This window comes from Trachymyrmex cornetzi, unplaced genomic scaffold, assembly GCF_001594075.2.
Source record: "Trachymyrmex cornetzi isolate Tcor2-1 unplaced genomic scaffold, Tcor1.1 scaffold35, whole genome shotgun sequence".
Lineage (NCBI taxonomy): Eukaryota > Metazoa > Arthropoda > Insecta > Hymenoptera > Formicidae > Trachymyrmex > Trachymyrmex cornetzi.
The window spans coordinates 1,233,242-1,244,740 of NW_017298213.1; the positions used below are offsets into that span (position 1 = coordinate 1,233,242).

General features: G+C 38.7%; 1 protein-coding gene across 2 annotated transcripts in view; it reads right to left on the bottom strand.

The window, feature by feature from the left end:
• N (neurogenic locus Notch protein) overlaps window positions 1-11,499 on the bottom strand; it is a 297,648-nt gene that overhangs the window by 2,544 nt on the left and 283,605 nt on the right. For both annotated transcript variants that reach the window (XM_018510747.1, XM_018510748.1), the window contains 5 exons: window positions 6,788-7,331; window positions 5,393-5,923; window positions 4,614-4,846; window positions 2,593-4,411; window positions 496-2,273 (listed from right to left, as the gene is read on the bottom strand). In XM_018510747.1, the coding sequence (XP_018366249.1) occupies window positions 496-2,273; window positions 2,593-4,411; window positions 4,614-4,846; window positions 5,393-5,923; window positions 6,788-7,331 (4,905 nt within the window). The remainder of the gene's footprint in view (window positions 1-495; window positions 2,274-2,592; window positions 4,412-4,613; window positions 4,847-5,392; window positions 5,924-6,787; window positions 7,332-11,499) is intronic.

Here is an 11,499-nt window from a genome sequence, read left to right on the forward strand (position 1 = left end):
GCCCGACTCCTAGTGCCCTTACTCTTTCCAATTCTTTGATTTGTAAGGAGTCTTGATTAGTTTGATTTATTAACGGATAAAAAATAATTTTATACAACTACGTTTCTTTTTATAATCAAATTATTAAACAATCTGAATGGAAAGTCTAGCGTAAGACACTAATGGTGACTCATGCGACATGGAACGTGTAATAATGCCTCCAATCTCTTTTAAAATAAGATAATTAAAATACTAAGAATTTTAATGAAGCATTGGTTTTATCCTGTTTACATATATATATTTAGCACAATTTTTTAAGTTTAATGTATAATTATTTGTTCAAAAAAGTGTTCATATGATTTAAAATTAGATATGAAAAATGAAAATCTATTATATTAAAATCATATATTAAAATAATTCTTAGTAAAATTTATTATCAATAATAAAATGTTTCTTTAAAAGTGGAATATTTTATGTTATTTATGTATATTATAAAGATATTATAAAAACGCTTACCCATGAGAGGACCATTCGGAATGACTGTAACCATCTGCGGCGACCTTGGCATATGCTCATCAAGTAATCTGACAATGTCATGATGCAATCTCTCGCTTGCGACATCGCGAGGTAACCGATCCATGTGATCGGTGATTTCCCTGTTAGCAAACGTGTCTAGCAATGCTTTGCATGCTTCAAAGCTGCCCTCACGAGCCGCTAAGAATAATGGGGTTTCATCTTTATCATCTTGAGCGTCTCTGTTTGCACCATGCACTAGCAATATGTTTACAGCGTCGACGTTGTTGACTGCTGCGGCCCAGTGTAGCGCAGTCTTGCCGCTATTATCGGCTGCATTGATGTCGGCATCAGCGTTAATGAGATCTTCCACCATTCCTTCAGTAGCTAAACGCGCTGCTAGTATTAGTGGCGTGGTACCATCGTGCATTCGCGCGTTCAAATTTGTCGCTCGATTGCGTAGCAGAATCTGGAAAACTCCCATAGCGTCAGCCGCGACAGCAGAGTGCAGCGGTGTACGACCGGTGTTATCTTGTGAATTAGCATCGGCGCCCGCGTCCAGCAACCTCTTGGCCGCATCGGCCCGGGCGTAACGCGCGGCCAGATGTAGCGACGTCTCACCGCTCTTGTCTGTGGTAGCATTTAGATCCGCGCCTTGGGCAACGAGATCAGCGATTACCGCCGCGGTTCCGTCACTCTCATCCTCTTCCTCGCCAGTGTCGAGTCCGCCACCACGTACCGCCGCTACCATCAGTGGTGTCATGCCACATGGCCCACGCGCGTCCACATCCTGACCATGCTCGAGGCTGGGCGGTGTCAATACACCGCCCGCGTCCGGCCGTCGTATCTCAGCCGCGTCCAGATGTTGCTGTGTCCACATACGCGGCTCGGTCTCCTCGTAATCTGTGATGACGGTATGATCACTTGCGTAACCTGGCTCGATGGCACGCATCCGTTTCGATGGAGGCAGATCAGACTCGTCGTCAGACCATTGAGATTGTATTCGAGCGCTTACAACATCCATGCTCATGCAGTTCACTGACGGTTGTTTATTCAAGTTACGCATTTCCTGACCGTCCGGACCGCGCCGACGTGATCGGCGTCGCTGGCCACTGCCGCTACTGGTCCTTAAGAAGCCCTCTGGGAACCATGTAACCCCAACAGCACGCTTCCGCTGTGCAGTGACCAGGACGCCCACTAATAATCCACCGAGCACCACGATGACCACACCGATGAAAACATATTTATAATTCGTTGGGTTATCCGAATAATCCGTATTCTGAGTACCTACGATACTACGCACTTGTTCGATGGGAAAGTTTAGCGATAGCGGTTGCTTCAACGCCGCAGCAGCCAAATACTCGGCCGCCTCGTTCGCTGATGAAAAACATGATGTGCCCTGAGCTAGAGTACATTTGCGATTGTCGATCTCTAGAAAAGTCACAGCACCTTTTCTATTGGAAGGGGTCGTCAGTCGAGTATAGATGTTAAGCAACTTATTTTTTTCGGGCTTCCAAGGATATATCATTTCATTGCCGAGTTCGTCCGTTTTAACGCGAAGCGTTGTTCTTAGATAATGGCCGAGGTCACGTAAGAAGGTTGCGATGTTAGTTCGAAAACTATCCACATCCATTCTCACAGCTATGGATATGACGCCTTCTGCCAATGACGGCGGCTCCTTATCACAATCGAGACCATCCCAGTCACATTCTTCGTTGTTGCAGCCATAATCGCAATGGCCGTTAGCATAATGCTTTCTGCAGTACGCGTCATAGATCGGGCTGCAAAAATAAATGATATAATAAATAAAAATATTACACATATAATTATAATTAATAAACAGTTTGTAAGAATCTTTTGTTTAATATATTCATAGTAAAAAAGAATAAAGAATAAAAACTTATTACGGGAACATGCATCAAAATGTTATAAATATGCTTTGTGCTAATAAATGAAAAATCATTAATAGAAGAAATGACTGTAGTATTAACAACTTTAATAATAATTTATTTTACAATGCATATATTAAGAACAATGAGCATCATAATATACAACATACAATGTTTAATTAAGAAAAGAAATTTAATTAAAAATACTTACTTGCAAGGGGGAAGTTTCGGACCACAATCTCTGCCGTCGTACAGGCATTGCGGATTGTTGCAGACTTCGTCGCACACGCCGTTCATGAATAACTTCCAGCAATCCACGGGCGCGGTACAGTTGCGCCATGGATTAACGCCCAGTGAGCAATCGTTACCGTCAAACTCACAAGCCAATCGATTACATTCCTCGTCACAGCGTCCATTATTGTACTTAGCCTTACAGTCGTTTTCGGCACATTTCTGACGTTCGCGTTCTAAATTAATATCACTCATGTTTTTGGGTGTATTGCCGAATATTCCACCAGGATAATTTGAATCGTATGTATCGCAATTCTTGCCAGTCCATGTTGGAGGACAATCACAAGCGTAGTCACCAATTTTATTTATGCAAGGGGCATTTTGCTGACATGGGTGCCTATCACATTCATTCCAAGCGTCGAATTCACAATGCATACCGGTTGTACCTGGCAAGCAGTAACATTTGTAATTATTTCCGATGATACGACACGTGCCGCCGTTTTGACATGGTTCGGAGTCGCAGTAGGAACCGGTGAATTCGCAATTGGTGCCGTGATAAGCATTATTACACATGCAAACGTGTCTATCGTGTTTGGCTATGCAAAAGCCACCATTCTGACATGGAGAACTATCACAAAAATTCATTTTGACCTCGCAGTGACGGCCCATATAACCCTGTTTGCAGTTGCAGTGATAATTGTTGACTAATTGTACGCAGTCCTGTGTACCGGGCGAGGTACACGGATTCGACAAACACTCATTAATATCGCCTTCGCATCTTGGTCCGACGAAACCAGGCGGACATTTGCATTCGAAGCCACCCACTTTGTCAGTACAGGTACCATTATTGTGGCAAGCGGTCATCGTGCAGTCATCAATGTTAACTTCGCATATAAAACCAAGAGTACCGGGTGGACAGGAACATGTAAAGTTGTTGATTAGATCATGACAAGTACCACCGTTCTGACAAGGATTTGGTCGGCAGTCGTCAATGTTGAGTTCGCAATTCTGACCTTGGAAACCCTTGGTGCACTGACACTGGTACGAGCCAATGAGGTCCTTGCAGGTTGCGCCATTCTGACATGGCGCCGAGTCACACTCGTCTATCTCTTCCTGACAGTAGGAGCCAGTGTAACCATCGAGGCAGTGACAACGATGACTATTGCCTATGTTTTCGCAAGTGCCATTGTTGCAAAGACTGTTCTCTGGTACGCCTTTCCGTATGGCGGCGTCTTTGCACGAAACCATCTCTACGTCGCATACCTTGCCAGTCCATCCGGGCGAGCAATTGCAATGATACTTGTTCATGTGTTGCACGCACGTTGCCTGGTTCTCGCATGGATTTTCAGCGCACCAGTCTACGAATTTATCGCATTGCTTACCCGTGTAACCATACGGACAGTGGCATGTGTAGTACTGTATATGATCATGACAAGTAGCACCGTTTTGACAGGGTGAGCTATCACATTCATTGATCCGATATTGGCAGTTCGAGCCTGTGTAGCCAGTCTTGCAGACGCATGTATAGTTGTTAATACCGTCAATACACGTTCCACCGTTCATGCAACTACTGTCCGTACAGTCTTCGTCATTGGTTTGGCAATTAATGCCAGAGAAGCCAAGTTGACATTGACACGTGTAGGAATTAACATATTCCTTGCAAATGGCACCGTTTTGACAGGGTTGCGACAGGCATTCGTCGATGTCAACTTCACAGTGTTTGCCACTGAAACCGTCGACGCAGAGGCACGTGTAATCACCGACGCCGTCTAGACAGGTGCCGCCATTCTGACAAGGAACTGTGAACAGAAAAAAAGATTCTCTTTGAGTGTTATACGACGACGTTTATTAAATGCGTTTAATATAATCCATGTCATCGCGCGATAAAACAGATGACGCTCTATAGACTCGCATTAAGACTCTTAAATGAAAGCGAAAGAAGATCTGCATCTGTAGCAAGTAAGGAAAAAAAGCAAAGAACAGCCGGTGGTTCGTACTCACATGATGCACAGTCATCGGTATTGATGATGCAATCACGGCCCTCGTAGCCTTTCGCGCACTGGCAATGGTAAGAGCCGTTGGTGTTCCGGCAAGTGGCACCGTTTCTGCACGGCGACGTCATCACGCACTCGTTCACGTCTTCGTCGCATAGCCTGCCCGTGTAACCGACCGTACATGTGCACGCAAAATCGAGGAAGTTCGATGATGGCGAGCATTTTGCCCCGTGAAGACATCTGGAAATGACACAGCAACGTTACAAAGTCGTTCTATCATGCGAATCATCCATGAAAATGTATTTCATCGAAATTAAGAGAAACTCTTAAGGCTCCTGTTCTTCGCTACAGCTATAATTCAATGTGATTGCAGTGAAGAAACAGGAACTTTAAAGGAGCTGTATGATAAAATCACAATGTCATAAATAAGCTAAAATTCAATAGCGATTTTGTACAAGCAAAATTAATTTAAAACAGTTTATAACATAAATTTATTTTATGTTGTGTTTTTAAAAAATGATTAAAAATATGATTTTCTTTAAAAGACAGTTTTTTGATAACGTCCTGAAACTTTACAATTGAAAAAAAATTTGTACATAAAATCAGCTCTATAATATTTACTAAATTCAATACAAGATTTTGTAATACTCTGAATATTACGCTCCTATTGGAATGTAATAATTCGAAGAGCAACCTCAGAATTTCCCTTTCTACACAATATGCATACGAGAATTTAGCTACATCCACGTGTATCCTCATAAATAAAATGGAAAACAAAAATCATACTTGTTCGGCGAGCAGGGATCCAGCTTGTCCTCGCAATTCCTGCCGGTGTGGGGCAGCTCGCAGACGCATTTGTAATCGTTAACGAGATCGATGCAAGATCCACCATTCTGGCAGGGGTTGTTGGCACAGTCGTCGATGTTGGTCTCGCAATTGGTGCCGGCATAGCCAGGCAGGCACTTGCAGCTGTAGCCGTTCAGATGGTCGTTGCACGTGCCACCGTGCTGGCAGGGGTTTGAGCCACACTCGTCGATGTCCGCCTCGCACCTCTTGCCGCCGTAACCGGGCAGGCAATGGCAGATAAACTGGCTCACCCCGTCTTCGCAAGTACCACCGTTTAGGCAGGGCGAGCTCGCGCACTCGTCCACGTCGCTCAGACACCTGGCGTCGTAGTAACCACGTGGGCAATCGCATTTGAAGCCGTTTATCAAGTCAACGCAAAGGCCACCGTTCGCACATGGATTACTTGCGCACTCATTTATGTCGGTTTCGCAGTGTTGGCCGGTGAAACCGGGTTCGCATTCGCAGGAGTACCTAAAAGATAAGAAATTGAGAGTTTACTGAAAAATGAAAGAAAGTGTACGTAGCAATGTGTCGATACAGTTAAAGGTTTTACTAAATCTCGTATCTGCATTCCGATCATTCAGTTGTTTGAATATCAATATATAACAATTGATTTAATGAAGAAATTTTAAGGTAAAACAATACATACCAGATTCGCGAAACATTTATGGGGTATTTAAATTATCATTACTCAAACAGCATGCGTATTCACAAAATCGAAATATAAGATATTTTATGTTCCAATTTTAGACATGCGTGTTCTCTCTTCTGTCTAGATATTATTTTTAATTAATATGATTTATTAATTAATATGATTTATTAATTAATATAATTTATTACTCTTTTCAAAAAGGTTTATTTTCAATAAGAGTAAAAAAGAAAATTCATATTAAGTTACTTTTAAATGTTATTGCATGTTATAGAATCGAAAGTAGTTCTTTTAACTCGATACTTTTGTCAATTTATCATTCTCTTTTCTCTCGCACAAGATATATTTAACACATTTACATATTTAACTAAATAAATATATGATCAATTCTGCCGAATTTTAAATCCAAAGAAAAGATAATTATTATGTAAATAAATGATGTATACCAGTATTGGAATTTACTTGCAACTTTTGGCCGATTTTCAGTTTAGTTCCTGCCTCTTACCAACAACTCGTGTGCAAATGAGATAAGGAGTGGAAACTAAGCCGAAAATCGGCCAAAAGTTATAAGTCAATTTCACTGATGTATACCAAACATCCGCATAGCAGTTTCTAAAGAGTTGTAATGTTTTAAAAGATAATGAATTTGACCAAATGGACAACGTACGTTTTTTTTTCAAATTTACCTGTTGATACCGTCGATACATCTGGCTCCGTTTCGACAAGGATTGCTGTAGCATTCGTTGACGTTGACCTCACAATTCTCACCAGATGTGCCAGGTCGACAGACGCATAGGTAACCGTCGATACGATCCTCGCATCTACCGCCAAACTGACACGGATTGCTTTCGCATTCGTTGATTTGCGTCTGGCACAGATTACCGGTGAAACCAGGGGAGCAGTTGCAGGTGAAGCTGTTCTCGCCGTCGATGCAGATACCGCTGCGACATGGATTCGAGGCGCAGTCATTGATGTTGGTCTCACAGGAGTCGCCAGTGAAACCGGCCGGACATTCGCATGTGTACCTCGCGATACCATCCTGACAAGTACCACCGTTTTTGCATGGTGACGAGATGCAATCATCGATGTTGATCTGGCAGTGGGTGCCGGTGAAACCCTCGGCGCAGGTGCACTTGAAGGCGTTGATGAGATCACTACAGGTACCACCGTTCATGCACGGCCTTATCGCACATTCGTCTATGTCGATCTCGCATTGAGTTCCAGTGAAGCCTAGAAGAAGAAAAGATTGCAAATATAATATACAAAAAGAAAGAGAACAATAAATTATAAGATATAAGAAAGAAGTATATATATATATATATAAGAAAATATTAGCATTTTAATATTAATATAGCGCGTCCATTGTATAAAGATTAAATTTTGAGAAAGTATATGATAAATAATATACAGTTTAACGACATATACGTGCAAAAAAAGAAGTTAGTAATATTAGCTAAATATCAGTTGCTGGTTCAAACATTGCTGTAATTGCTAAAAGTTGGCTATTGAAGGTAAAATACGTTTGCTACTGACGTTTAGCTGCGTTGGCTGATCTTTTCTCTACGTGTAGATACATCTCAAAAATAAAAATTTATTATTCTACCAAGGTCAGATAATCAGGCAAATATATTCATAGATAGTCTTTATAAGTGACATGTTCGGATAAGTGATCAGGATGGATGAAGCCATCGTCATAACTGGTGCAATTAATGTTAAATTAATCAGCTATATCGATAGACAGGGATAGACGTAGATCAAAGGAATAATTGCATACTCGACCGGATACCTTTTTTCAGTAGTTTTCTTGCTATGCGAAATCAGGAATGATTCTTGACGGGTAATAATCGCATCAATTATCAGGAATAATTAGAGGATAGCAGATGGCAATAATGCTGAAGAACAAAATCAATTCAACAGCCCTCATGCATGGATCTTCCACAAAGAAGATTGCGGATCGGCTGTCAGTGCATGATCATCGCTATTAGATAAATGTCGTTTACGATATGCGTTAATTATAAGGAATTTTAAAAAAGCATGTTTCAAATAACTGATAAAAATTTAAAATTATCAAAGCTGACATTATTAATATTGGCACAACTAATAATATAACTAAAGTAATCATAAAAATTAAATAATTAAATCAATAGATATTTTTAGTCATTTATATTTGATCTGAATATTTTTTATTTTTCTAAATTTTTCAGTTTCTTTTATTTAAAATATTTTCTTTGATGTACGTGAAAAATTTATTATTTTTCTTTCTATAATAATATCTACATATATATTTGTTAAAATTTTTGACATACGATACTGTGTGTTATCGATGTATGATTTTGCAAACATCAAGATACGCAATATACTACAAATATTATAAGGCTATTTTATATAAATCATTATTTTTGAACTCTACAAAGGAAATACAATTGCATTAAATCAATCGACATTAAATCAATACACATTTTAATCAATAGATTCTTTATTATTAACCCTCCAATATAATTGGATTTTAAAGACACAATCGATTTTTTGATTATAAATTCTAATAGATAAATTTAAATCTGTCAAAAATAAATAAGATACAATCCAATTTATATAACAGTAAAAACATGTTAGTGTTTACTAAGCTTTTAGAAGTATAATATAACAATTTTTTCAGATTTTTGCGCAGTCTGGAACAATATAAAAATCTGCACTGAAATTCAAAGAGCTAGGTTGCAAACAAAGGATGCAAATTTCACATTGCTGACGGAAGGTTAAATTCATCATCAATATTTCAGTGTCACATTTAGATTTATCAAATTTGCCGCGACTAACTGTATATTTACTTCTTTACCGTGAAAATTGCAAATCCGCGCTTCCGCATGATATTTCTGACGATCCTTGCACTAGATAGTCTTATTGGTCAAGTTTTTTTGCTTTTATCAACATTGTGAGGCTAATGCGTGTTCATTCATATACAAATTGAGCCGGGTGAATCTCTATTGCATCGTGTGATGCAAAAGAAGAGACAAAGAAGCGAGGAAACGAAGAAGAAAGAATAGAATGGGGCACGCACGCGACGCATTCTCGCCGCAGGTGGTCTAATTATGTTATACTGAAGAATAATCCTGAAGCAAGGCAGCTGGTACATACGAGAATTATTTTCACTATATACGTACTAAGATCTTAGTTACATTTCTGAAACCCTAGTAGTGAGCTAGAAATTTGCTGAATCAATATAACGAAGATGCAATTGTATTTCCTTTGTAGAGTTCAAAAATAATGATTTACATAAAACAGCCTTATAATATTTGTAGTATATTGTGTATCTTGATGTTTACAAAATCATACATCGATAACATAGAGTATCGTATGTCAAAAATTTTAACAAATATATATGTAGATATTATTACAGAAAGAAAAATAATAAATTTTTCACGTACATCAAAGAAAGTATTTTAAATAAAAGAAACTGAAAAATTTAGAAAAATAAAAAATATTCAGATCAAATATAAAATCAAAATATTAATTATTTATGTTATGTACAAGTTTTTAATTTTGAGAAAGTATCGATCAAGTAACCAGGAGTGATAGTTTTTTAACATCGAATGAACCGATCGATAAGCCGCTTACGCGTTCGATATCGAAGGATGATTTTGCAAAGCGGCGTATAAGAAATCCCGTCGTCACGTCGATGCATCGCGACGCCTCGAAGAGCATTCTTTGATTCTCGTCAACCGGATGACGCGCGGATTTTTTATCATATTTACATTCAGTCGATATTTTTTTCTCCTTTGCTTTCGCCCATTCGCGCAGACAATGATGCAGCTAATTTACTTGTGAATGCACGTACGAGAAGCGGCGGATCCCTGTGGCTTCCTTTCGAATCTTAAAGTTCCCCTCCGACCATATGAATCACGCGTTACGTGTGGCGATGTATTATCGTTTGAATGTTATCGCAAATTTCGCAAGTCATTAATAAATTTTACAAGTGCAAAATTGTTTCATTATACACAAATTCCGTAAATATTCTTCTATAAGCAAGCTGGTATATATAAATTGCGGACTTCAGAAATTGATGGAACTTTTTATTTACTACTTAGTTTTCAGTTAATTTGAAAATAAGATTATTTTTTCAAAAAGATTCTATTTTTTATCAATTTATTCATCGTATTTATGTTAGGAAAATCGGGAAATTCAAATTTTCCGAAATCAGAAAACTCGATTTTCAACAATATCACTCTTCTTTATTTATTATTTAACATTAAGTCATTTGAGAAACCAGCCCATCTCAAATATGCTCGCTTGATCGATGCTATAGAGACCCCTTGTTCTTGTATTATTTTAAATTTACATACAAATACGCCTGCAGGAATATTTGAATTATTAAACACGTTTCCAGACGCAGAGCTCGCCATAGAAACATTTTTCAAGGCCGATTTAATACGCCATTGTCTCTCAAGAAACATATCACATAAATGACATTTTTAACTGAACAAATTTCAATTTTCTTACACTATAAATAATAAAATATGTTCTTATACACACAATTATAAAGTTTGCTCTGAAAATCTTACAAGAAACACAATGTATGATCCACTCCATTCAGAAGAATATAGATGAATGAAGGGTTGTCAACACGAAGAGAACGGATACAAGCTGGTCTGAAAAGCCATAATTAATTTCAAATAAACCGCTTAATTTTCTCGATGCGGTACTATTATTAACAGCTTCAAGGGAGCTTCGAAGACATTAATTTACTTAGGGATTGCCGAGCCCGTTGAGAGATACGGGTCTCTGGATCGTGCAAAGGAAAGAACAAATATTCGGTCTAGCGAGAAACGTCTTTTTTTTTAGCTTCTTTCGTATGCATCCCGGTCGCTACACGCATCTGATTCAGTTCGGGAGCTGGTATTATCCTTCGTCGGACGACGTATCCTGCGATAGACGTTGCCATCCACGCCTCTCTTCTAATATCCGTAATGCTCACTTGTCAATCCTTTCCGCGGACCAAATGAATAGCTGCCGATTCATAAATATCGCGTTGCATCGATACATCGGTAGTTCTCGGGCAGAAACTGGTCGAGTTCACTTTTTGCTCTGTACTGACTAAGATATTTATTAAGTCTAGACCGTGTGCGAGAGCCATCGAGCTCACATCTGCCTCCCAAAATTCTTTTTGCGTTAAATAAATATATATAATTTCATATAACTTCTCATGATACCTTTAAATACATATCTATTTTTTGTATTATATATATATGTAAAATTATAAAGTTATCAGAGTACTTAAAAAATATTTTAATTATATTATTTAATTATATTATTTAGTTAATATATTTCTAAAAACGTATGCAAATCAAGATTGGAGTCGCGTTTCCTGTAATTCTCATCTATAGCAAGACATATTCATATAAGA